The 23,940-nt window shown below is 40.5% G+C and overlaps 10 protein-coding genes and 1 non-coding gene across 16 annotated transcripts; 5 read left to right on the forward strand and 6 right to left on the reverse strand.

Annotated features, from left to right (window-relative positions):
- Positions 1–2,214: 2,214 nt before the first annotated feature.
- On the reverse strand, positions 2,215–3,893 carry LOC132798802 (uncharacterized). Of its 2 annotated transcripts, none has more exons than XM_060810795.1 (3): positions 2,910–3,893; positions 2,538–2,720; positions 2,215–2,475 (listed from the first exon to the last, which is right to left on the reverse strand). In XM_060810795.1, exons 1-3 carry the CDS (start codon positions 2,973–2,975, stop codon positions 2,320–2,322), a joined length of 405 nt encoding a protein of 134 aa, XP_060666778.1. In that variant the 5' UTR covers positions 2,976–3,893; the 3' UTR covers positions 2,215–2,319. The 2 variants fall into 2 exon arrangements, with proteins under 2 accessions (XP_060666778.1, XP_060666771.1); XM_060810788.1 differs by having other exon boundaries at positions 2,538–2,855.
- Positions 3,470–3,567, reverse strand: LOC132783797 (U6atac minor spliceosomal RNA). Its single transcript, XR_009632212.1, has one exon. It is a non-coding gene; the product is annotated as a U6atac minor spliceosomal RNA (small nuclear RNA).
- A 111-nt stretch (positions 3,894–4,004) lies between the features above and the next one.
- On the reverse strand, positions 4,005–9,304 carry LOC132798715 (proton-coupled amino acid transporter 1). 3 transcript variants are annotated; one of them, XM_060810683.1, is made up of 6 exons: positions 9,261–9,304; positions 8,838–8,980; positions 7,060–7,237; positions 5,411–6,308; positions 5,179–5,351; positions 4,005–5,113 (listed from the first exon to the last, which is right to left on the reverse strand). In XM_060810683.1, the coding sequence occupies exons 2-6, from the start codon at positions 8,871–8,873 to the stop codon at positions 4,869–4,871; spliced, it is 1,530 nt and encodes a 509-aa protein (XP_060666666.1). In that variant the 5' UTR covers positions 8,874–8,980; positions 9,261–9,304; the 3' UTR covers positions 4,005–4,868. The 3 variants fall into 3 exon arrangements, with proteins under 3 accessions (XP_060666666.1, XP_060666658.1, XP_060666673.1); XM_060810675.1 differs by having other exon boundaries at positions 5,411–6,320; XM_060810690.1 differs by lacking the exon at positions 9,261–9,304 and adding an exon at positions 8,665–8,764 and having other exon boundaries at positions 5,411–6,320.
- Positions 9,305–9,386: 82 nt separating this feature from the next.
- LOC132798817 (dolichyl-diphosphooligosaccharide--protein glycosyltransferase subunit DAD1) lies at positions 9,387–9,946 on the forward strand. The gene has a single exon (XM_060810807.1). It carries the CDS (start codon positions 9,518–9,520, stop codon positions 9,854–9,856), a length of 339 nt encoding a protein of 112 aa, XP_060666790.1. The 5' UTR covers positions 9,387–9,517; the 3' UTR covers positions 9,857–9,946.
- LOC132798793 (protein PPP1R35 homolog) lies at positions 9,779–10,572 on the reverse strand. Its single transcript, XM_060810777.1, has 2 exons — positions 10,263–10,572; positions 9,779–10,207 (listed from the first exon to the last, which is right to left on the reverse strand). Exons 1-2 carry the CDS (start codon positions 10,554–10,556, stop codon positions 9,938–9,940), a joined length of 564 nt encoding a protein of 187 aa, XP_060666760.1. The 5' UTR covers positions 10,557–10,572; the 3' UTR covers positions 9,779–9,937.
- A 69-nt stretch (positions 10,573–10,641) lies between these two features.
- On the forward strand, positions 10,642–11,514 carry LOC132798786 (uncharacterized). The gene is made up of 2 exons (XM_060810765.1): positions 10,642–10,841; positions 10,899–11,514. Exons 1-2 carry the CDS (start codon positions 10,723–10,725, stop codon positions 11,449–11,451), a joined length of 672 nt encoding a protein of 223 aa, XP_060666748.1. The 5' UTR covers positions 10,642–10,722; the 3' UTR covers positions 11,452–11,514.
- Positions 11,515–11,826: 312 nt separating this feature from the next.
- On the forward strand, positions 11,827–13,699 carry LOC132798735 (serine--tRNA ligase, cytoplasmic). Its single transcript, XM_060810703.1, has one exon. It carries the CDS (start codon positions 12,006–12,008, stop codon positions 13,512–13,514), a length of 1,509 nt encoding a protein of 502 aa, XP_060666686.1. The 5' UTR covers positions 11,827–12,005; the 3' UTR covers positions 13,515–13,699.
- Positions 13,700–14,016: 317 nt separating this feature from the next.
- LOC132798685 (trichohyalin) lies at positions 14,017–17,544 on the forward strand. The gene is made up of 4 exons (XM_060810642.1): positions 14,017–14,444; positions 14,505–15,835; positions 15,890–16,804; positions 16,866–17,544. The coding sequence occupies exons 1-4, from the start codon at positions 14,220–14,222 to the stop codon at positions 17,014–17,016; spliced, it is 2,622 nt and encodes an 873-aa protein (XP_060666625.1). The 5' UTR covers positions 14,017–14,219; the 3' UTR covers positions 17,017–17,544.
- Positions 17,545–17,633: 89 nt separating this feature from the next.
- On the reverse strand, positions 17,634–19,724 carry LOC132798744 (palmitoyltransferase ZDHHC23). 3 transcript variants are annotated; one of them, XM_060810713.1, is made up of 4 exons: positions 19,630–19,724; positions 19,280–19,424; positions 18,094–18,996; positions 17,634–18,035 (listed from the first exon to the last, which is right to left on the reverse strand). In XM_060810713.1, exons 1-4 carry the CDS (start codon positions 19,709–19,711, stop codon positions 17,792–17,794), a joined length of 1,374 nt encoding a protein of 457 aa, XP_060666696.1. In that variant the 5' UTR covers positions 19,712–19,724; the 3' UTR covers positions 17,634–17,791. The 3 variants fall into 3 exon arrangements, with proteins under 3 accessions (XP_060666696.1, XP_060666705.1, XP_060666712.1); XM_060810722.1 differs by having other exon boundaries at positions 19,280–19,639; XM_060810729.1 differs by lacking the exon at positions 19,630–19,724 and having other exon boundaries at positions 19,291–19,427.
- On the reverse strand, positions 19,715–21,026 carry LOC132798776 (histidine protein methyltransferase 1 homolog). The gene is given in 5 exon segments (XM_060810753.1): positions 19,715–20,150; positions 20,218–20,384; positions 20,442–20,680; positions 20,682–20,857; positions 20,934–21,026. Coding segments are annotated over 4 exon segments (921 nt in total). The 5' UTR covers positions 20,786–20,857; positions 20,934–21,026; the 3' UTR covers positions 19,715–19,739.
- Positions 21,027–21,040: 14 nt separating this feature from the next.
- Positions 21,041–23,904, forward strand: LOC132798704 (splicing factor 3B subunit 2). The gene is made up of 5 exons (XM_060810664.1): positions 21,041–21,172; positions 21,230–21,891; positions 21,946–22,915; positions 23,108–23,352; positions 23,414–23,904. The coding sequence occupies exons 1-5, from the start codon at positions 21,149–21,151 to the stop codon at positions 23,790–23,792; spliced, it is 2,280 nt and encodes a 759-aa protein (XP_060666647.1). The 5' UTR covers positions 21,041–21,148; the 3' UTR covers positions 23,793–23,904.
- Positions 23,905–23,940: the final 36 nt, after the last annotated feature.

Consider the following 23,940-nt stretch of genomic DNA (forward strand, 5'->3'; position numbering starts at 1 on the left):
ATTTTATTTGCATGTTTACGCTATTGAACTGAATATTCACTGTCATTCACTATGGATTTGTATTTCAATAATCTATTATTCGCTTCAATCATCAAAGTAATTTGAAGCACTTCAACTCTAAACAGTTTAATTGTTTTAAACTATTTCTCCATGTAAAACAAAAAAAAAAACATTCGAATTATAAAAATTACCTTCGTAATCGTAAAGTTGTTATCAATACAAAATAGTTTTGCAACCACATGTTTTAAATTATAATTTTCGAATGTCCGTATAAATGGCATTTATGAAAATAACAAACAGGAACTAAAAAATACTACGTTGATAGTCTTTAGTTATTAAACCAACAACTTCATTTCTGTTTAGTAATTTTGAGCCTTTTTTAAGGCTAAAACTAACATGAAAATCATCAACGATTATTCCCCTCATTCAAAACAAATTATCCTATAACCCATATTAATAGTTTTCTTACAGTCACATATTCATAATAGACGTACATTTAATTGCTTTGCTATAATTTTACCACGCATACATAAAATTTTAAGTATTTCTTAATAAATAAATTCACAAATCTTCTCTAAATTCAAAATATATATTCGTAATAAAAGTTTTTTTCTTATCAAATAACCAAGTCATAGCAAACAAATAATCACCAGAAGGTAATGGAAGCCTAAGTAGCTCGGGTCGTAAATAAAATCCTTCGATGACTTGATGTCCCTTTAAAAATATGTGCAAAAAATATATTCAGAGATAAAGCAATTAATTAAATTCCGATCTTACCACATAAGGGCACGTGTGATTAATGTTAGTGTACTCCTTGAATAGATTATATATGAGACTAGCAAAAGGATTATATGATTTCTTGATGAATCGACAGCCATCCACAAATGCCTTAATAACCCATGGCTTATAGCCGTTTGCCCTTTTGAACACTTGGCCATCAATAAAAATATTGTTACACGGATACAGAACCGTTCCATTAAAATTAAAAACGGTCTTATTCCGGCTGATTGCATGCAGTCGACAATTATTTATGACTATCCACGACTTGTTGTAGCTCTCGCAAACTGCATTCGTAAACTTAAATATGACTGCATCCTGTTCAACAATGAAAAAAATCAATCGTATTCATTATGAAATTATAGACTTACATTGAAAATCAGCTTTTGACTTATACACAACAAGAAAAATATATATAGAGTACGTCTTCTTCGCATTCTGTTTTTTTCTAAACTGAACCTTCAAATGCATTGCTATAGTAATATGTAGGCATCAAATGAAACTTAAATAGCAATCTAAAACTTATTTAACATTATTAAATGTATTATATAATTTTAATAATTTTAAAACAAATAGTCAAAAATAGTCACCAATTGGAATGATATACCATACCTATTATATATAGATAAAAATTTGAAATATTGATATTTAAATATAGATATATATACCTACATAAATATTCTAAGCGATTTAATTAAATACAATAATTGCCACATAGGTACTCATGTGAATCACGATAGAATAAAAAAAAAACGCTGAATAATCAAAGGTTCAATTTATGAAAATTGAGCATTATATTCATAAACCCAAAATGTATTAAACTACGTTGATATTAAGGATGAACTCAGTTCAACTATTGACTTGTTAAGACTGGTTTGGGCTAATATTTATACATTTTTCGAGGTCATTTCTTATGATTTAGAAAAGGAGTAGTTATTTCTTTTCTAATCTGTATTGCTGCATTCATAAAGTACAACTATTGACCAAGTTACGACAAACAAAGAAATGTTATTCATGAATTTATAAAAAGTATTTATACACAATAATTATATTTATGTGGTTCATTATAAAAAGGCATAACTTTCTCATTACAAATACATATTATCTGAATTGGAAATATTCGCCATTGATTGAAGTTTGTCACCAGTCACCAGTCGATAACGAAAAGCCATATTTAACATTATAAACTTAGCATAGGGGACTTTTGATTGAACTGTGCAAAGGCAATATACAACGAATATTATAATTCTTCTCAAAAACTCGACTGCAGACATTATATAATATTTATAAAACATTTAAATCAAACTGTTAGCTTCTGACAAAAAGACATGCTCTTGAAATCAAATTTAAATTTATTTCCGTTTTAAATAGAAATTACAAAAATATTTAACATATTAGTACATTATTAAATTGTGATATTTCAATCTTCTACAAAATAGCAAAAAATAAATTATTTAACTAATGTCATTTGCTTTAATTTATTTTTGAAAATTTTAGATATGTAATATAATATGATTATTTTATTATGACATAACTACGCTATTACAAATCTTCTGTGAATTGAAAATACACATTTCTCAAAAATTGAGGTTTGTTATAAAATAACCAAGTCATTTCCAATAAATAGTCACCAGTTGGCAAAGGCAGGCCATGTAACAGCTCATAACGTGGATAAAAGCCATCAATTATTTGATCACCCTTAAAACAATAAATGTTATAGATTTATAAAACGTTAAGAACTTTGAAAGATAAAAACTTACCTCATAGGGACACGTGTGATTGAGATTAGAAAATCCACTATACAAATTATACATGATAATAGCAACCGGATTATATGACTTCTTGAGAAATCGACAACAATCCAGACTGAATTTATAAAGCCACGGTTTGAAACCACTTGCTCTCTTGAGGATTTGCGCCTCAAGGAAAATGTTCTTGGTCGGCTGTAAGAAGGATGCATTAAAATAGAAGGCAGCCTTATTGCGGGCAATCGCACGTAGCCGACATTTATTTATGGAAACCCATGACCGGTTATGAGTTTTGCAAACTGCGTTTGTTAACTTGAAAATAACTGCTTCCTGTTACAAAATAAAATATATGAACGTAGTATAATTGCTATGATTTCAACTTACATTGTATCTCAACTGGATAGTCATCCAAATGATTAGAATTCCGAACACGATGAGTCCTCTTCGCATGATTCAATTGAACTTTTTAACATTAGTCATTTTACATTATCTATTTGTTCAAGACACGATTCAATAAGCAACATAATTATCTGCAAATTAGCCAACTAGATTATACATGGTGCTAACATTATTCTATGCAAACTATATAATATAACTATAATTACGACTGATCACATTAAATATTGATCATTATAATAAAAAAAAAGACAATTCAGAAAATACCGGAAAGCAATTTAAAGATGGATATCAGTTATTAGACTTTCAGTTATTAGACTTATCTCGTTCAGTTTATGCTTTGTATGTTTTAGAACTGACTCTTCTAATCATTAATTATTAATAAGTTACGTTTAAATAAATTCTAAATATTTAAACATGTTAATATCGCGTGCATTAATAATTATCTTCGTTCCGATTTTTATTGCTATAGTAAAGTCCGTCTCTTATAAAACTTTTTTTTTATCGTTATGATTTTCACTGTGATTTATTTAACTTTGTTGAAAAAAAAAAACTTGTGAACGGCTTCGTCTTGTGCCCCACCGTTCGTTTATGTGTTCCATCCTTGTCTAGGGGAGTGCTAACTTGCTCTCCTTCCAAACAACACAACGATTTCGCCAGCCGTCACCCTCATTTATACGTCAGCGTTGGCGAAAAACAACTTGGGAATTACAAGCGAACTAATGAAAACGAAAAATCTTCATTTTCTCAACATTGTAGGAAACCAGAGATAGTTTTTATTTTAAATTATACAAAGGTCAAACAATATATAGAGTTCATTCATTATTATTAATTTATGAGCTAATGAATCGATAAGAAACCACATTGATTTGAAAAGATTAAGTGTACTTATGAAAAGTGGACTCGCTATCAAATTAAAAATGGTATTTTGATAGATCTGGGCAAATACCGAGAATTATGAATGAATGCGATACGGACGATATCAACATTTGAAAACAACCGATGATGTCAATATAGAAAGCGCCATAGTCCAGCTCAGCTGCGTTTGAATTAGTACAAATAAAAATACGCTGTGAATGGCTTTTACAAACTTTAAACTCGTTTTATTATTGTCTTTAGTTACGGTTTCAAAATTGAATTGAAATATTACATGAGAGTGTACAGAGATTGAAAAAGTAAATCTCTGTTGTACAATATGTGTACATGTGTACTTACATACATAATTATATAATTCATACTATAAAATATGCCCAGCAAAGTGTTAGTTCATCGATCATAGCATATTTTACAGTATCTATACATCTGTATTTGTTTGTATATAATATATTATATTTATATAGAGTTTACATAGAGTATAATGATGTCATCCGAAAGACACACAAACGATAAAACAATTAATCTTCATATAGTTAATGTCTTTAATACAACATGTTTGTATTCTATGTGGGGGAAATTGGCCGTGGCATATGGAATGAGCTGCACCTGACCTAAAACTAGCCCTATACACGAACAGTTACGTCTAAACAAATAACTGTTTAGCAATACTATGCGAAATCACTTTTTTGGCATTGTGCGATTCTCGATCTCGATTTATGATTTAAATCAAATTGTACCTTTAACACAGAAACACTTTTTGGGATTGACACGAAACTCTCGTTTGGACACACATATAAACATATAGAAATTATCAAGGGCTTAAAATGCTAATTATTGTCTGGTACTGAATTGTGCTAAACGAAATGTGTAATAAATAATAACTATTTAAAATCAAATAAAATCGAAGCACTTGCGGCAGCTGAGCACCTAATATAAACGAGTAACAAACAAAAAAAAACTAAGCAAATACACTATACAACTTATCGATAGAGTTTGTAGTAAAAACTACATAAAGCCTTCGACGTAAATTCGCACACAATCTTTGAATATTGGAGGTATTGACTACCGGATTCAGTCCACGCTGGGATTCAAGATCTGCGCTAGACTTGCCCAGGTGCCAAAAACAAAGCCGCAAAGTCCAAATATGAGAATGAGGAAATCTTTCCACAGCATCCAGTTGTAGCGACCATAGCCCACATTATAGAATGTGATAATCTCTATGATCGGTGGCGCAATTAGCGCCAAGGCCGAGCTGCTCACGGCACCCACCAGTGAAATAATAGAACCCAGATTTGGAATACAAGCGGCCAGCAAAACTGGAAAATAGTCACACGATTAATAAAATTATTCACGGCTCAAGTATAAGCCATTCATGACTTACAAGTGAATGTGACCAGCACAGTGCGAAGGATTGTGGATGCCAGTTCCTTGGCACGTGTTGTATCAAATTGGCTGCAGACAAAGGGCTCCACCATGTTTACGGGTACATAGAACTGCAGCGTGTAGGAGAGGAAAATTGCCACCGCCATGGTGATGCGTACCATCCGCGAAAGTCTGCAAATAGATACAGCATAAGTTGGATTGTACAACTGGCACATCAAATATTTACTCACAGTTCTTCTTGAGGCAGGTTAAGAGTAATGCTTCCCTTGACACTCTCGCCATACTTGAGATATCCAAAGAATCCCACAGATGTGTAGAGGCAGGCCACGATTACCATACCCGTATTGAGGACACCTGTGGTGCCGCCAAAATCCTCCGGTGTGCGCATATTGTTCTCCAGTGGCAGCACTACGCCAATGCCTTCAAATGCATAGATCGCAGTGCCAAAGTAAAGTGGCAATGTGGCCCAAGTGGCCACCGGTTTCACAGTGTGCGTATCAGGCAAATCCTGCAACATGTAGGAGAAACTAATGGCCAAGCCGGCAACAGTTAGCACGGCGGCAATGAGAGAGACAGGCGTCAGGTACTTGAGATTGCGCACCAGACTCAACATTATCATGGGCAACAACATTAACAGCAAATAGATGCGCACATCCACTTTATAATAATGATCCATCACATCTTTCACATTGAGGGCCACAAACAGAAAGTAAACACAACAGAAACCAATCTGTGTGATAAACAGGAATGTGGTTACCACCCGTCTGGCCAAATGCGAATAACGACGCAATCCCAGCGGTCCTGTCTCAAAGCTACAGAATGCAACCTCCGAGAAGTCCAACGACGGCTGCTGGAAACGCCGGCACAGCTCGTGGGAGCAATTAACCAGCATGTGCATACAATGTGTGCAAATGGCACCCATTATCAACGTTCCAAAAAGGCCGACATAGAGGCCGGCATTCTTGAATGCCTCCGGCATTGCGAGAATGCCAGTGCCAATGTTGCCCTTCAGCAAATGCACCAATGTATCAAAGTTTGATGTGGGATGCTCCAGTGTGCGATGGTGTGTGGGATTGTAGCCGACCGACTTGAGATTCTCCCCGCTCTGTTCATCGTCATCTCCAGGGGCTGCGGCGTGCACTGCATTAGTAAATATTTGAATAAAACTCTTCTTATGCTGCGATGGCATTTGCTTAAGGCGACACCAGATCAAGTGATTCATGAAGGTACTATTAAAATTTAAAACCAAAACTTTCAATTTCAGTGTACTCCAATCAAAACAATTAATAAAATGTTAAAGGTAAAGGCAACTTTTTATATTTCTGTTTTATGTATTAATCGGAAACAATATGAAACAACAAAATTCTTACGAAAAATAAATGTGGAATAAAAACATTCCCTGCAATTGATTCAATATCACGAAAACATAATTTGCCCATTAACTTGATTATATTAAAATGCTTTGAAGGTGGCAAATAAAAGTATGAGAATGAAAAGTTTTTTTTTAACAATTATTGGAATTCATTTTATACATAAATTACTTCACACTAATCAATATATCTGCTACGTCACTTTTAGCAAACGTTATTGATTGATCACATATTAATCAATATCAGGAAATCAAAATGTTGCCCTTATCTTTATTATAATGCTTTGGAGTTAACAAACAACAAAAAACAGCAAAATGGAACATCAGTAAATAGTGAAAGTATTTTAGCAAAATATGTTATTTTCATTAATTCCATATCAAAAGGAAAATGGAAATTTAGTCGAAATTAATTTAGCAAATTACTTTACACAAATCGACTGATCGTTAACCCTCACTTTCAGCAAATGTCATCTGAGCATGGGAAGGTGTTCGTTTATTTCAACTGCTTACCTGCGATGCTGTCTTCGCTGTGCACATTGACCAGCGTGCTGTCCGGCGGAGAGCTGCGAACAGGTGGCCTAATTAGTCCATTGCCACTCCGACTACCCTCATAATCGGAGCCATCGCCTTGCAGCAACAACGGTTGACGCTCCGACATCTTCGGTTTGCGCTTCGCGGAATCGTCAAGCTGTAAGATCGGTTAAGCGGGGCAAATATACTAGTGAACTCTTGTGCTGCGGGCGTGCGGCGTTGTGAATGTGTGAGTGCGCGTGATGATGAGTGTAAAATGTACTGTAAATGATGTGCTCGCCTCGCCAGCCGAAGTCACACTGAAAATACAATGCGAAGCAAAGCCGCTTTTGTGTCTGGCGAATTTTCCGCTGAGTCAGTTTAAAGAGAACTGCAACGGGCAACAGAAAATAAAAACGGACTCTCGGATAACGCGATAAGAAGAGGCACGCCCCAGAGGAGTGGAAAGTTTTTGCGTGTGCCACCGTTGGAAACTGTCTGTAACTGATACGCTCAAGCCTTGGACTTGGACTACTTTTTGTCAGCTGCAGCTCCATTTGCAAGTTCGAGTTCATAACATTTCAATTCAAATATGTATGTACATATATAGGCTGTTGTTATATTCGCATTATTCATTCATACATTCGATATCAAATCGAGGAGTCCAGTGACTCACTTGATATATAGTACGTACAAAATTGTAGCTATACCAGAAGCTCAGACACGAAAACAAGTCCCAAGCGATAACAAGTCAACGTATACATATTACATAGCATTGCGTTCAAGTCTATTGGCTCTAAAAAGTCATGATATAATGTGGCAAATAAACAAATATCACACTTAGAAACGCCCACAATATTAAGTATATTACAAAGACCTTCGATTATATAATCTTCTGTGCGTATATTGCCTCAAAAAATAAAATTTCATTAAAAGAAATCTTATCATAATAATAATAAATATGTATTTACAAGACATACGTCAATTTTACTATCATGTCATACTGTGCATATTGAAAACAAACATCAACTTTATATAGCATGAATTTCAAGCACTTAATATCCAAAAATATATAACATAAATATTTCAAGCCGAACAACTATATCAGAAATATCTTCAACTAGTGTATCGAATTATTAATTAGATTATTCTTGCTAACTATTTAATTTAATTGACAAAACATAAATTACCTATGATTTTATTCGAATAATCAATATTTATAATTTATGCAATAAATAAAATTTTAAGTATGAACTTTAATATAATTTCTAATTAAACAAAAACACACTACCAAGAGATACGCACCAAAATCTCGAAATGTATTTGTTTAAAACTAGCATTTTAATCTATTGAGGACAATTATAGAGATAATTCCTGAAATTACAGTGTGATATGATAATACAATGACAACATATCTCTTATATTTCTCTGTGAATTTCAGACCATTTTTCAGAGATAATTCTTGCAGGTAGTATTTGTTTGATATGATTAAAGCGAGCCCTGTGTCTGGTGTGTATATATATCCCAAAGCAAATAAAATAGGCAGACTTTATAATAGTCCCCCATATAATAAACGGTATAATAGAATTTTAAGTGTTCACTTACAAAAGCAAAAGAAACTGTTGATAGAATGTATTAATTTTGTACAAATTAGACATGCAGCGGGCAGTGCGTCGATAACAAAACAAAAGTCTTTGAACTACAACTGAAATAATAAAAGAATTGAAATTAAATAAAAATTTTTAACATGCAATGATTATATTTTTATTTTTAAATACCTGTTGAAGGTTCGTTAATGGTGTCAAGTCTTCCATTGATTTTTTCCTACTTTCTGCCTTTTGACACTGACAATGAAAGAAAGGCTCAGAAAGCCACCGAAGGTCACGACGTCGACGCAAAAACGTACAATTTTAATCAATTCCTGTTGAACAAAGACATTTGTTGTTGAATTGACAATTCGGTTAGACACATTTAATAACTTTACAACAATGTATGTATGCATAAATATATATGTATATAATATGTATCTATACTATTTACGCTATAAACAACTGTTGTTAGCATTGAGACTAGTTGATATTGCACAATAATTTACTAAACAAATGCAGCTGTGTAACGCTGTAGCCACATTTTAACAACATTTATCGATACAATCATTTATCATTACTGCAATACACATTCTGCTTAGTTCATAAAATTACCTTTTTAACAGAAACGACGACAAGACCACAATCAAAACAAAACCAAATTATTGGTCTTCTTCCTCTTCTAGCTGAGTCATTCACTACAAATGTGCACATAAAACAGTGCTGGCAAATGCTGCAAGCTGTTACTCACTATACAGCACTGTGTTCACCACCCCATATGTATTTTGTGTGTGACGTGTCTGCGCTTCGATAAATAATAATAATTAAATTTACCTCGAAATAAGCAAAATACAAATCAAAAAACAGTAAAAATGGTTGAAATCGGTGGCGTCGTCTCCAAGTTCTACAACGATTATGTGCAGAACACACCGAAGAAGCTCAAAATGGTGGATATCTACTTGGGTTACATTCTGCTGACCGGCATCATACAATTTGTTTACTGCTGCCTAGTGGGCACATTTCCCTTCAACTCATTCCTCTCGGGTTTCATCAGCACTGTGAGCTGTTTTGTGCTCGCCGTTTGTCTGCGTCTCCAGGCAAATCCACAGAACAAATCTGTTTTTGCCGGCATCTCACCGGAACGTGGATTCGCTGACTTTATCTTCGCACATGTAATTTTACACTTGGTGGTGATGAACTTCATTGGCTAAGGAACAATTTCAAAACATTTTCATACTTGCTAAATGATTATGATAAAATGTATAATTTAAAGAAAAATAAATATGTATGTACTATTTAAATGTATACATTTTCTTGTAAGCTTGCAGAAAATCATAATCATCGTATGGAAACTCTAACTGAAGAGCAGGCTCTGGCATAAAGCGTTCAACAGGCTTAATAGTCTCCACATATTGATTCAAAACAGGCTCCGGTTGTTCTGTCTTTGGGATAGGCTTCGATGGTTTAGACACCTCCCAATTTGAAAGCGTATCGTTTACATTGAGTGGCGTTAGATTCTTGAATATAGCAACATTTGGCGCAAAGTTCATCTTGACCGTGACCTAGCAAATGCACAAAATATATTTTATGTGGCTAAAATGGGAATTGCTACACTACCTTGGGTGCTATGGCCGCTTTGGAACGAGGCGTCAAATCGGGATCAACAACAGCGCGCATATTTTGCAAAGCGTTCAACTCTTCATGTTTGCGTATTGTTGTATTACTTTGCGGCACTGCAAAGAGATTTCCCGTTGTAGATGAGGGTACTTCTCGCAATGCCGGTCTTGGTGGCGAAAGTGTATTTTCCAGTTCCGAGCCATGATTGGACTTAACGCAAACTTTTGGAGCTGCATGCAGTTGAGTTTGCACAGTTTTAACATGTATTTTATGTGTTTTACGCTTGTGCGGCATTTTTTTTAATCAAAAATTTTTGACAATTCAAATGGCTTACGCTTTTTGATGTAGTGTTTTCCAGCACTGGGTGCGGCGGCATTGATAAACAGCTGTTTTCGATTGTTGTTGTACTTGCTCGCGTGCAATTGATGCAGATATATTATTTATATTTTTAAATTAAAATATGGCTTTGTCGCGTGCCAAGCCCGACCAGCTGCCCGCGGATGCTGTGGTCATCACAGAGGATCAAGCTCTGCGTTATCAGTGGAAAATCATAACAGCCTGGGACAAAATAGGAGACGTGTATGTTTCCACACTTGACTTTCCTGCTGCTTATCTAACCATTCAATTTTTATTTAGCTGGTCACTGCGATATGCTCCAGGAATTTTAAGCGCCATGGCAGCTGCAACGGGCGCTTATGTGAATAATCATTATCGCACACGGTTACGTCTTGGTGGCCATGGACGTCTCTCCAGCTATTTGCCCATCGTTGCTGTGCCGGCGATCTTCACAATGCTGAGTCACAAATTTTTCATACAGCGCCCCATCCTGATAGATCCTTTATCCGAGTGCCCGGTGTGCATCCAAGTTCGTAGTGCCGCTTTCCAAACGGCGTTGGGCGTAGTTTATCCCACGATATTAGCACCATTTGCTGCATTTATGTTTGCAACCAGATGCTTCACATATCGTCTGCCATCGATAACGGAGAATCCCAAAGAGGTGCTAATGCTATATAGGAAATTTACAAAACCTATTGTACCTGCTCTAACTACCATAATAGCCATACAAGCTTTTATCGCAATGTATCTGACTGGCGAAGAAGAGAAGCAAAACTTTAAATTAATGCTGCGTATGAAGGAAATCGAGCATCAGGTTGAAGAAGAGAATATGCCGCAGCGGTTAGATTATTAATTGATACGCATTGTGTTGTACTCTAATTATGTGTAAATACATATTGATCTTTAGAATTTTTAACACTGGCGCCTATCGTTTCGATATTGTTTCAAAATATACTCATTCAATTACAAATCGTTTTTGGTACATTGCCCAACTCTGAAAGCTGCAATAGCGGACGACAATATCAATAACACTTCGATGACACTCACGAATATCGATAACACTGAGCTAACCGGCTAGCGATGTACATTTGTGTGAATGACGAATGAGTCACTTGATTGAAGTGACTGCGGTGCTCAAGTTCGTTTTCTCATTTTCTTTTTTATTATGACTTTGTTGTTTTTTATTTCACTTTTTATATTTTTGTTATTTTAGTTCTCTCCCAAATTAATGCAGTACACACTACACTAACCAATTTCTGTTACACTTTTTGCAGCTGGATTTTGTAAGCGTGACAGTTCACAGTACCCGTGATTTATTGATCATATCTATTGTCGCCACGTTGTGCCATATAAAAAGGCTGACGAAATTAGTCGTGCATTTCACAGTGAATAAAAGCGTCGCACAAAATGGTACTGGACTTGGATTTGTTTCGCAGCGACAAAGGAGGCAATCCCGAAGCCGTGCGCAACAATCAAAAAAAGCGCTTCAAAGATGTGGCTCTTGTCGAAACGGTAATTGACAAGGACGGCGAATGGAGACAGCGTCGCCATCGTGCCGACAACCTCAACAAGGTGAAGAACGTCTGCAGCAAAGTGATTGGCGAGAAAATGAAGAAGAAGGAACCCGTCGGTGCCGAGGGCGTTGAAGTGCCTGCCGATGTGCGTGCCGATCTAACTCAAGTCACTGCGGATGCACTGCACCCCCTGACTGTCAATCAGATCAAGCAGGTTCGTCTCCTCATCGACGATGCCATGACTGAGAACCAAAAAGAAATGGATCTGGCTGAAGTGGCACGCAACACAGCGCTGCGTGAGGTGGGTAATCATTTGCATGAATCGGTGCCCGTGTCCAACGATGAGGACGAGAATCGTGTGGAGCGCACTTTTGGTGATTGCGAAAAACGCGGCAAGTACTCGCATGTGGATCTCATTGTGATGATTGACGGCATGAATGCCGAGAAGGGCGCCGTTGTCTCCGGTGGACGTGGCTATTTCCTCACTGGCGCTGCTGTCTTCTTGGAGCAGGCGCTCATACAGCATGCGCTCCACTTGCTCTATGCTCGCGACTATGTGCCACTGTATACACCCTTCTTTATGCGCAAGGAAGTCATGCAGGAGGTGGCCCAGCTCTCTCAGTTCGATGAAGAACTCTACAAAGTGGTGGGCAAGGGCAGCGAACGCGCAGAGGAGGTTGGCATTGACGAGAAGTACTTGATTGCAACCTCTGAACAACCGATTGCCGCCTATCATCGCGACGAATGGTTGCCCGAGGCATCGCTTCCCATCAAATACGCCGGCTTGTCCACCTGCTTCCGCCAGGAGGTTGGCTCCCATGGTCGTGACACACGCGGCATCTTTCGCGTTCATCAATTCGAGAAGGTGGAACAGTTCGTGCTCACCTCGCCACATGACAACAAGTCCTGGGAAATGATGGATGAGATGATTGGCAATGCCGAGCAGTTCTGTCAATCCCTGGGCATTCCATATCGTGTGGTCAACATCGTTTCGGGAGCTCTCAATCACGCTGCCTCTAAGAAACTGGATTTGGAAGCTTGGTTTGGCGGCAGCGGCGCCTACAGGGAGCTGGTCTCCTGCTCCAATTGCCTCGACTACCAGGCACGTCGTCTGCTTGTTCGCTACGGCCAGACGAAGAAGATGAACGCCGCTGTCGACTATGTTCACATGCTGAATGCCACAATGTGCGCGGCTACACGCGTTATTTGCGCCATCCTCGAGACACATCAGACAGAAACGGGCATCAAGGTGCCGGAGCCGCTCAAGAAGTATTTGCCGGCCAAGTTCCAGGATGAGATTCCGTTTGTGAAACCAGCGCCTATCGATTTGGAGCAGGCTGCAGCTGCAGAGAAGCAAAAGTCAAAGAAGGAGAAGACCAAGAAGGAATCGGCTGCTGCTTAAAACGTGATTCAGATGCAGATGCAGCTTCTAAATCCTCATTTATTACTCGGCATACATTAAGCTTTTAAAGTCCACAAAATGTGTTATATTACTTACGACAAAAACAAAAACATACTACAATATTTATCGCATTTAACTGCAAATGTTTTCTAATTAAAGACGCTTTCAAATGCAAGACACTCGAATATTTCTTATCGCCATTTAAACTTGATTAAAACGTACTCTTTTATTATACCCGGCACTAGGTGAATATAAGGTAAATTAGGATTATAAGAGCTGCTTAAATTGTGAGGGGTCGGAAGGTTTATTTAAATGCTCAAAAAGTAGAAGGCTTCTATGTTTGGCATCCGCTGTCTGACTCTCCTTTTCAGATACTATAAAAGCTATATTTACCAAACTAATCTTTGTAAGAATACTTTTAAAGTTCCTTTGCATGGTTTTTGGAGAATTCCCACACAACCATTTTTCTTTAAAAGTGTATATAAGAATGACCACCCTGAATTTCAGGAGTATTTCAGAGCATTTGGATGCATACTCAAGTTTTTCGCCTTGCAAACATTCCAAATTTCCATGGCAACAGAGTTGTTTCTGGAACCGGCAGCACTTAAGTTACCTGGACAACGTTTCTAGCCGCTTGTTTACAAGCAATCTTTGTTTTTCCCTTTAGAGAAAATTAGAACGAATTTGTAGATAGAATCGTTTACCATGTCGCAGCAGAAACGTCGAGAGAAATCAAATAAACTCACACGCTGGGATCGCATACGTAAGCGACAGCTGAACGCCAATCCCTTGAGTGTGATCAAAACCGATGCAGTGCGTCGATTCATTGAGCTTGACTATGTGGACAAGCGGCAATCGAAGCTGCTTATTGAAGGCGAGCCGCAGAAGCAACTGAATCCCAGCGTCATCATGGACATGCGTCACGAGATGGTAAGTTAAAAGAATATTCAAGATCCTAGTCAATCTTTTGTTAATCCTTCCTCTCTTCAGTTTGCTCAAATCCCACGCAAGCTGCCTTTGGCTACAGTGGCTCATAGCAACACACTGGAGTCGACCAAAGCGCACAATCTGGAGGTGGAGCAACGCTACATGCATCATCAGCTGCAAAAGTTTCGCCAACAGTTGGTCAGGCAGCATCCGCGTCAGCACAAACTGCAGGTGCGTCCTACCAAGCCCGATTTTAAATTGAATCATGGCCCGTTGATGGAAAGCTTGGCGCAGGCATCGCGCAACATCGATGAGTTCTACAAGACGCCGCTGGATGCACTGCAGCTGGCCCAGGAACTGTGCTCCACGCACAAACAGCTGGCCAATACAACGCTGCTGAATCAGCTGGAACCAGAGCCAGAGGCAGACGTCGAAGTCACTTGGTTGGTGGAGCAAGCTGAGGAGACCAAGATGCAGGAAACGTTTGAGAGGGAGCAGCTGGAGTGTGGAATGGAGCTGGACACTCTGGAGTATCGCAAGTTTAGCAAGCAGGTGCAGCTGGACGAGAGTCGCGCCCAACTTCTGCAGCGCTGTCGCACGCCAAGTCCGCTGCTAACTACCGAGGAGTTGCTACGTCCCATGAGAGCGGCAGCCGAGCGTCAAATGTTGCACTTGCGTACGGTGCGCCACGCAGAGGAGCTGCAACAGCAGCAGGCCGAGCAAAAGGATCAGGGCGAGACACCTCAACTGCAGCGTGAATCCTCCAGCTGTTCCAACACGAGTGATGGCATCGATTCCGTCATCTCAGACCTGGCCGAGGAGGCGTTGTACGAGCTGCAACTGGAGGCAGCCGAGCAGCAACAGCAGCAGCTGGATGAGGCCTTAAACGAGGTGCTAGTGGTGGAACCACCTGCCAAGCATGTGCAGTTCCAGCTGCCCACCAAGCAGACGCCGACTCCCTCGCCCCTCGAACTGCCCTTGGAACCGTTGCTCATCCGTCGCATAGAGCTGCCCCGCGTAGTGCTGCAACCCAAGTCGCCAGTCGTTGCTGAGCCTGAAGAGGTGCAACTGAGCAGCTGCAGCGAGGAAGATCCTCCGCATGAGAAGCAACGCATCATTGAACAGCTGTTCCAGGCACGCGACAACAGCGAACTGAATGTGCTGCGAAAGTACTTCCTCAAGTGGATACACTACACGACCATGGAGAAACTGGAGCGCGAGTCGGGTGGCCAAAAGCAGGGCAATCGGGCACAGAAGATCAATGCGTTTCTCGACAAGATCAGGCAGGAGAAACGTAGACAGCGTGCGGCGCCCAACGAAGGCGACAAGATAGCCCAAAAGTCCCTGGAGCAGCGCGAGGAGGCCGTGAAAATGGCCAAACAGTTCAAGAACAAGTAAGTGTTAATGAAGTTGATTTAAACAGAACGCGATTCGAACTTCTTTTGCAGGCTGAAGGTGCAACAGGACATCATTGATCTGCAGCGCATCAAGCTGGAGCGTCAAGAGCGTTTGATAATGCAGCTGAAATTGAACAAGCTCAGCGACGAAGCTAAGGAAGCACGCGAAGATCTCAAGCAGGAGCTCAAGACGGTCATACGATGCGGCGATCCAAAGGCCAAAGCCAAGGCCAAGTGTCTGCAGTTGATTGGCAGTTTACGCGACGCGGAGGATGAGGAACTAGAGCGCCTGCAGGGCAAGGCTCTGCTGCAGCCGCGCTTTCTGCAGCACATGCAGGAGCGTGCACTGGAGCGAAGTGTGCGTCACGAGCAGGCGCGTCAACGTCGCGCTCAGGCGGAGGCCGAGCGAGAGGCTGCCAAGCTGGCCGTGGAGGAGGCCAAGCGACAGCAGGATGAGGAGGCCAAGCTGCTGCGTATCGAGGTGCTGAAGGAGAAACGCCGCCAGGAGAAAATGGCCAAGGTGCTGAAGGAACGCGAACGCCAACGTTTCATTGAGAATCAACGCAAAGCGCTGGAGTTTTCACGTCGTCTTCTGTTACGTCGCGTCGGCATGGAGGCCTTCAAGCGTCTGCTACAGCGGAAGCGCGAGAATCAGGTGAAGAGCGAGGAGTTCTGTCGGCGCCTCTATAAGCGCAACTATTTCCATTTGTGGCGCAGCTACACAGAGTTCCGGCAACGTGAGCGTCGCATTCGTGCCGATCTCTGTTATCAGCGTGCTCTGAAGCGTCGTGCTCTGCACGCCTGGCTGCTGCAAGTGCACGAGGAGCGCAAGAAACTGCAGGTGGCCATTGACTGGCATGCCTTGCATTCGATGGAGCATTGGTTCAATCGCTGGCTAAATCACACGACGCAATGTCGCCTCTTGGAAGATACCAAGATGCGTCAGGCGATCTCCCATCACGAGTGGTGAGTAGACGGCTGCTGCTTCACTTCCCCAAGACTATAAAAGTGTTCTTTATCTGCTTAGGCATCTCAAGTGGAAGGTGCTTGACTGCTGGCAGCGGTTGCCGCAAATCTTGCGCCTAGAACGGGAGACGGAGGAACGTCGTCAGCGTTGGCGCATGAAAATCTGGGAACTTTTGCCCGACTATAAACCACGCGAGGACAGCTTGTGGTAGCAACAAGGAACTGGCTTTCAAAACTTGTTTTTATAAGTATATATAGTATATTCTGCACTTTGTTTTTGATTTTAGCTTAATTCTAATATTCTCTAGCTGCTGAGATTTTATAAGTATATTTTCTGTTCTTTGTTTTTGATTTTAGCTTAATTCTAATATTCTCTAGCTGCTGAATAAAGTGCAGATCAACTAGCAAGCTAAGTAAATCTAATAACGGCGACTAGCTTACCGAACTAACAAGTAATTATGCGGGCTTAAGCTAATTTAAAGGGAAAGTTAGCTACAGTCAAGAATGAGGTCAGAATGAATAGACAGCGCAGTAAAATAAATATAATATAGAATAGAACATAAATTGATGGGAATTGATAATTAGATGAGAACAAATTTAATATTTATAAATGATATTTTTAAGTGGTTGAAAGTATAAATAAGTAATGAATCTTTTGCTTTTTAATTCAATATAAAGAGTAACAGAAACTTTCGCTCCGCACAATTACTTGAATAGCTGGCCGAGTAATTCAATTGACTTCTAACACGTAGATAAACAGCATGTAATTTTGAACTTCAATTAGTGCATAATCTTTGTTGTTTTACCGATCGTTAAACACTAGCAAGGATTCACGCTCAGATAGTGCGTTTTATTATAATTAAGTATAGATTGTAAGCTTAAATTGCGTGCGCCTTTAAAAACAAAAAACAACATAAAACAACAGCTATTAAACTTAAGTGAGAATAATACAGAGTTTAGCTTAGGATTCAGCTGAGTCTCTTTGCCTTAAATAAGTGTTGCTACTGCAAATACTATACCATATTCGATCACTTGAGCATGGCACGCCAGTTGCTCCAGACGCGATTGCGACTCCCCGTTGCCAATGCCACCGCTTGAGGAGGGCCTAACACGCTTAAACTCATGCAAGGTGGTACCACGATACCACAGATACAATTGACGCACCAGCACAAAAGTGATGTAGCCCGAGATGAGAATGGCATAAGCAGCCACTACAAAGGATATGCCCAATCTGCAAGTTTGTCAAATATAAATACAGTTCAATGAAAGTTAATTAATCATAAACTTACTCAAAGTCCTCGAAAACCTCGCTGCAATCGTCGGGCAGCAGCAGCGGAATGCCCAGCAGACGCACTACCAGAAACGGATGGCACACCGCTGTCAGTGTCAGATTGGCGCCCAGCAGCAGCGCACACTCGGACAAGGCGAGTGCAAACAAATACCAGCGATAATTGCGCTCGCCAATGCAACAGTTGAGCCAATAGCTGTGATGTGAACGCCGCTTGACGCAGCTGCCGCAAACGGCACAATGGTATGCGCGCCTAGGTGTTACCTTGCGGCAGCTCTCACAGATATTTGGCTGACCACCACGGTGCTGCTGCATAAGACCAGCTTTCTCGCCATCGTCTCCTTCCCCATCATCGTCATCATCATCGATGCCTAGAATGGTGTCGGTTGCTGCTTGTTGTTCGGCCTGCTCCTCGCCACTAGACGCTTCTGTAATGCCGGGCAGCTCATCCTTGGGCGTGGTGCCATACTGTGCCGTCACCAGATTCAGCGGCGCCAATTTCTTGGTACGGTACAAAGCATACAAAGCGCCACCCGATAACAGAAGCAATATGTAGTTCTCTTCAGGCAGGAGTTCCAGTAGTGGCACCTCGAACTCAAAGATCACCACCATGTACACTATCGAAAAGACAATCCAGCTGAGAAAGAAAGTCGTCTTGGTCGCTGTGCGCTCCGCCAGTTGCAATCCCCAGCTGGTGAAGCCAATCAGAGTGAGCATTAGCACAATGCCAGTCTTGGCATTTAGAGCTGCCAAACCCATCATCAGTGGCACAATAAATGCAGGGGCTAAAGCGGCGGGCGAGATGCGTTTGGCGCCGCCGCGCCATGGCAGACGCAGTCGATCCTGGAAGGCGATCAGCATGCCGTCGATGTTGCGTTGTTCGATGCGCTTACACGTTATCAAGCTAACAAATTAAAATAATATTTATAATTAAATTTCAGGAAGTGGGGAGTGAAGCACAAGCAGTTAAGCGATCCATGCGGGAGAAAAGGCGATAACAATTCTAATTAAAAGACATTGATAACGCGTCGATATACATATATAGTTTATCGAAACTTGGGCACAGCGTCATCTTCTGACCGTGGCGTCACCTAGGCCCGTCAGATCACTCAACTGCATGGACCGCAATCGATCAATTTCAAATATTTTTATGGCTACGTATGTGTGTGTCTGTGTGTGGTGCCTACCGCGTGCATACCAAGTCAAAGTCTTCGCAATTACAACAGCATCCTAGCATATGAAAGGGCTGCTTATCTTCGGCAACGTATTCGCAGCAGCAAAGCGTTGCTTGTGACGCTTCCGTCGCTGCTTCCGATCGCTCCGATTCGATCGCTGCTGCAAAAAAGTTTGCCATCGATTTGGGTGTGTGTGTGTGTTGGTTATTTTCGTTTTTTCCACGCAGCGTGCGAAGATAATAAATTGTTGAGATTAGTTTTGCGCCAACTCTAATGACAACAGACTGCGAACTTTACATATAAACAATTATCTTATTGCAAAATAAATACACAATTTTATCGGCATAAAATGCACTACTCACATTGCGACAAAAACAAAACCCCAACTCTACGCTCTCTTACTACAGGGTGCTCCCAGCAATAAGCATATCGTATAAAAATCATCGCTATTTTCGATATATTTAGTTCAGGTTTATTGAAATTTTAGTTCAATTATACCGCGTTTTAAATTTTCATCTGCCTGCCATAGTTGCTGGCTATGAAAGACTTTTCCAGCTTTCACCACTTCAACGAATTGCTCGAGACCACCGCCGACTCCGAAATAATGTGACTTGGCAGCTATTAAAATATTTCCATCCGGATGCAGACGCTTTCTAAGAGTATCCAGCAACTTTTGCTGATTTTCTATATTATATATAGTCTCAGACGTCAGTATTATATCATATTTCTTATGATTCTCGGTGAGTTCTGCAAAATGCATCCAGTCTCCAGCATAGAATTTATTTTTTGTTTGTAGCAAATCTATTTTAACATCATCTTCTAATCCATCTTCACAATTTAAAAGCACATTTGGCATGGTTATTTTCTCTAAAACATCCTTGTTCTAAAACACGATACATTTCAGTTCAAGTGCGTATTACATATTGTATTTTATGTTCCAGTCTACTCACATAATCCTGGAAATCAACGGTTGCTCCATTTTTCAAAGCATATATTCCCAAAAGACCAGAGCCACAGCCCAAGTCCAAAACCAATTTATTTTTCCAATTGGCTTCAACGTATTCTTTTGTTAGATACAAAAGTAAGTCATCGGTGCATTCCCAGATCTTGGCTCCGCCTTAAAAACAAGGAAGCTTAATATAATATATATTATTAATTATTTAGTTATACAAACCTTCATAAACTCCCGCTATTAAGTCGGTATGGCTTTCTTCTGATTGTTTTATATCTTTACTATCCACATCGTTGTTTGTTTTGATATCCTCAAGGAGAAAACCAGCTACAAGATGACGAATTTCAGTATTTCCAATGGTTAATTCCTTGGCATTAAGCTCATATAGATCCATATTATTTAGAAGCTCTTTATTTGGTTTTACTTCTTCAGCTTTATACCAGTCAATTTTTTTGCTCAGCTTCTAAATCTTTAATATCCTCCTTATCAACTTTAATCTTTTTGAAAGGACTCTCGGTAGAATCCGATGAATCCTGTTCGTTTACATCGAAATTGAACTTGAACATTTTGTGAGCACTTGAAACGCCCTGTTTGTTTTGGTTCTTGTTGGTAAATATGGTATCGGCACATTCACGTTTCTTAAAAAAAAAAAAACAAAACCATATAAAATTAATGACATTGGTTGCACAATAATCAATTCAATCTTATTATTACATTTTCTTATGTTGGACAAGAAACAACTGTTAAGTGAAACAAGCCTAAGCCACGCGAGAAACACACTGAATTTATCGATAAGCATACACACCGCACGGTGCTAATAAGCACCGGCACTATCGCTATCGATAAAACTTCCGAAAATCCCAAAAATCTCATCACTAGAATTTGCTTTTTCGCTGCAATAAATTGTTTATTATTTATTAAAATAATAAATGGCCGACCAACTTCACGACGATGTAAGTTTTGTGTTTAAAATGAATGATTCATTGTGAATAAATTGTTAATATATGTAGGATGGTGAGGCGGCGTCCATAATGTCTATGCGATTTGACCAGCAGCAAAGGCAAGACAACGCTGCTAGCAATGGCAGCGATACCGGCGACGTTGACGACGAAGCCCTGGAAGACAACGGCGACGACGTCGATGATGATGGTAAAAAAGATGCGGATCTGGTGTTGCCAAAGGCACTAGAGGATGTGCTTGCTCTCAAAGATCAGCGTGTAGCCGAGTTTGACACTGACGTCGATGGCCGGGGTGATGGGGGTGTATCACAAGACGGCGGCGATTTTGCCGATATCGGCGAAGACAGCGATGACGATGCCGATAACCAGGTGAATGGTGTCAGCAACAATAAAGCGGGTAAGCAAAGTAAAGCGGACAAAAATAAAAAGAAGAAACGACGCAAGAAGCAAAATAAAAAGATACGCCAGAAGTTGGAATATGAGCGCCAACAGCAGTTGGCACGACGCTCGGAACCAACACAGGAGCCAGAACCCGAAGAAGAGCCAAAGACAGCAGCGGTGGGCAGCGATGACGACGAGTCGCCACAGAAGGACAAGGACACACAGAAAGAGAGTCGAAGCAAAAAGAAGAAGGATCGAGGATTTGAAGAAAAAGAGAAGACCAAGGAGCGCAAGAAGTCCGAAAATGGAACCGAAGATGATGTGACCATAGAGTAAGTAACTCAGCACTCTCACCGACTATAGCTAATCATCTTTTATTCACATAGATATGTGCCTGAGAAAATCACCATCGCTGATCTAGCTCCCATGTATCGACAATTCTATCGTGTCTTCGAAATCTTTAAGTTGGAAAACAAACCGAAGCCCGTGGAAAAAGACAAGGCAGCTCTGGACGCCGAGGCCTTGGCCAAGGCAAAAAAGTCGTCAAACAAATTGCACGACGATGATGACGATGATGTGGATGATGACGAAGATAACAAGGAGGATAAAGAAAAGTTGTCGAAACGCAAACTAAAGAAACTCACACGACTCAGTGTGGCAGAACTTAAGCAGCTAGTCTCACGACCAGATGTTGTTGAAATGCACGATGTGACGGCCCGCGATCCCAAGTTACTAGTGCAGCTCAAAGCGTATCGCAATACGGTGCAAGTGCCACGTCATTGGTGTTTTAAGCGCAAGTATCTCCAAGGCAAACGAGGCATTGAAAAGCCGCCCTTTGATCTGCCTGCATTCATCAAAAAGACGGGCATCATGGAGATGCGTGAATCCCTCCAGGAGCGGGAAGATGCCAAGACTCTAAAGGCAAAGATGCGCGAACGTGTCCGTCCCAAAATGGGCAAAATTGATATTGACTACCAGAAACTTCACGACGCCTTCTTCAAGTGGCAGACGAAACCTCGCATGACCATACACGGTGATCTCTACTACGAGGGCAAAGAGTTTGAGACTCGGTTGAAAGAGAAGAAACCTGGTGATCTGTCTGAGGAGCTTCGCATTGCCTTGGGCATGCCCGTTGGTCCCAATTCGCACAAGATACCGCCACCATGGCTGATTGCTCAACAGCGTTACGGTCCGCCGCCTTCGTATCCGAATCTTAAAATACCTGGCTTAAATGCACCCATTCCCGAGGGCACCTCTTTTGGCTACCATGCCGGTGGCTGGGGAAAACCGCCAGTGGATGAGAATGGAAAGCCTCTTTATGGCGATGTGTTCGGCATGAATACACTTGATTTAGATGTGAGTAACAAAGCGCAAACTTTCATTTACATCAGGACATATATTTTATGCTTTTTAACTATCAGCTAGTTTCTAGCTGACTTATCAACTCGATAATATGAAGTGAAAAAGCGTAATCACTATAAATTTCTTTAACTTCAACATGCAAATAATAAATCGATATTGATGTATATTCCTTATTTTATATTATAGAACGGCATTGACGAAGCGGACATTGAGCGCAATCAATGGGGTGAATTGGAGTCCGAGTCAGAAGAGTCCTCCGAAGAGGAGGAAGAAGATGGCGAAGATCTGGGTAATCAGCAGGATGAAACGGGCTTGGTAACACCCGTCGAGGGTCTGGTTACACCCTCGGGTCTAACTAGTGTGCCAGCTGGCATGGAAACCCCAGAGAACATTGAATTGCGCAAAAAGAAGATCGAAGCCGAAATGGAAGAGTAAGTTAAAAGCACAAATTAAGCTGGTATAAAGACTGAACATACTTTCTCTTTTGTGCAGCAATGAAACACCAGTGCTTTATCAAGTGCTGCCAGAGAAACGCACGGATCGAATTGGAGCATCCATGATGGGATCTACTCATGTCTATGACATTGGTGGCGGCGGCGTTGCTGGTGCCAACAAACAGCCAGCCGTACGTTCTACAACAGATCGCGAGGGCATTGTTGAATTGGCATTGGACCCGAGTGAATTGGATCTAGATAACGATGCGATGGCCCAGCGTTATGAGCAGCAGATGCGAGAGCAACAGAATCATCTGCAAAAGGAAGATTTATCGGACATGTTGGCAGAGCATGTGGCGCGGCAGAAATCGAAACGCAAGCGACAACAAACGGATCCAGCAAAGGCTACAAAGAAGTACAAGGAATTCAAATTTTAATTCTACAAAAACCTTTTTCTGTACGCGAGTTTACTGTTTCTCCGTCACTATGATATTTAAGCGATGCCGAAATAATGTCATTATTAAAAGCTATTAGGAGAAAAACTTTTTAATTCCTTTTTATTTGTTACAAGAGCTTAGTTTGAAA

Source organism: Drosophila nasuta, chromosome 2L, assembly GCF_023558535.2.
Source record: "Drosophila nasuta strain 15112-1781.00 chromosome 2L, ASM2355853v1, whole genome shotgun sequence".
NCBI classification, from domain to species: Eukaryota; Metazoa; Arthropoda; class Insecta; order Diptera; family Drosophilidae; genus Drosophila; species Drosophila nasuta.

Excerpts from the sequence above, each read along its gene's own strand:
- LOC132798735 (XM_060810703.1), top strand. The coding sequence starts at position 12,006 with ATGGTACTGGACTTGGATTTGTTTCGCAGCGACAAAGGAGGCAATCCC.
- LOC132798685 (XM_060810642.1), top strand. The coding sequence starts at position 14,220 with ATGTCGCAGCAGAAACGTCGAGAGAAATCAAATAAACTCACACGCTGG. Across the intron at positions 15,836-15,889 it reads GCCAAACAGTTCAAGAACAA|GCTGAAGGTGCAACAGGACA; the intron begins GTAAGTGTTAAT and ends CTTCTTTTGCAG. Across the intron at positions 16,805-16,865 it reads GCGATCTCCCATCACGAGTG|GCATCTCAAGTGGAAGGTGC; the intron begins GTGAGTAGACGG and ends TTATCTGCTTAG.
- LOC132798744 (XM_060810713.1), bottom strand. The coding sequence starts at position 19,711 with ATGATTTTTATACGATATGCTTATTGCTGGGAGCACCCTGTAGTAAGA. Across the intron at positions 18,997-19,279 it reads TTTGACTTGGTATGCACGCG|CTTGATAACGTGTAAGCGCA; the intron begins GTAGGCACCACA and ends TTAATTTGTTAG. Across the intron at positions 18,036-18,093 it reads GAGGTTTTCGAGGACTTTGA|ATTGGGCATATCCTTTGTAG; the intron begins GTAAGTTTATGA and ends ACAAACTTGCAG.
- LOC132798786 (XM_060810765.1), top strand. The coding sequence starts at position 10,723 with ATGGCTTTGTCGCGTGCCAAGCCCGACCAGCTGCCCGCGGATGCTGTG. Across the intron at positions 10,842-10,898 it reads TGGGACAAAATAGGAGACGT|CTGGTCACTGCGATATGCTC; the intron begins GTATGTTTCCAC and ends ATTTTTATTTAG.
- LOC132798704 (XM_060810664.1), top strand. The coding sequence starts at position 21,149 with ATGGCCGACCAACTTCACGACGAT. Across the intron at positions 21,173-21,229 it reads CCGACCAACTTCACGACGAT|GATGGTGAGGCGGCGTCCAT; the intron begins GTAAGTTTTGTG and ends TAATATATGTAG. Across the intron at positions 22,916-23,107 it reads TGAATACACTTGATTTAGAT|AACGGCATTGACGAAGCGGA; the intron begins GTGAGTAACAAA and ends TTTATATTATAG.
- LOC132798793 (XM_060810777.1), bottom strand. The coding sequence starts at position 10,556 with ATGCCGCACAAGCGTAAAACACATAAAATACATGTTAAAACTGTGCAA. Across the intron at positions 10,208-10,262 it reads AAGCGGCCATAGCACCCAAG|GTCACGGTCAAGATGAACTT; the intron begins GTAGTGTAGCAA and ends TGCATTTGCTAG.
- LOC132798715 (XM_060810675.1), bottom strand. The coding sequence starts at position 8,873 with ATGGAAGACTTGACACCATTAACGAACCTTCAACAG. Across the intron at positions 7,238-8,837 it reads CATTAACGAACCTTCAACAG|CTTGACGATTCCGCGAAGCG; the intron begins GTATTTAAAAAT and ends CCGATCTTACAG. Across the intron at positions 5,352-5,410 it reads AACCTGCCTCAAGAAGAACT|ACTTTCGCGGATGGTACGCA; the intron begins GTGAGTAAATAT and ends ATCTATTTGCAG.
- LOC132798802 (XM_060810788.1), bottom strand. The coding sequence starts at position 2,975 with ATGCGAAGAGGACTCATCGTGTTCGGAATTCTAATCATTTGGATGACT. Across the intron at positions 2,856-2,909 it reads CTATCCAGTTGAGATACAAT|GAAGCAGTTATTTTCAAGTT; the intron begins GTAAGTTGAAAT and ends ATTTTGTAACAG. Across the intron at positions 2,476-2,537 it reads ATCACACGTGTCCCTATGAG|GGTGATCAAATAATTGATGG; the intron begins GTAAGTTTTTAT and ends TATTGTTTTAAG.
- LOC132798817 (XM_060810807.1), top strand. The coding sequence starts at position 9,518 with ATGGTTGAAATCGGTGGCGTCGTCTCCAAGTTCTACAACGATTATGTG.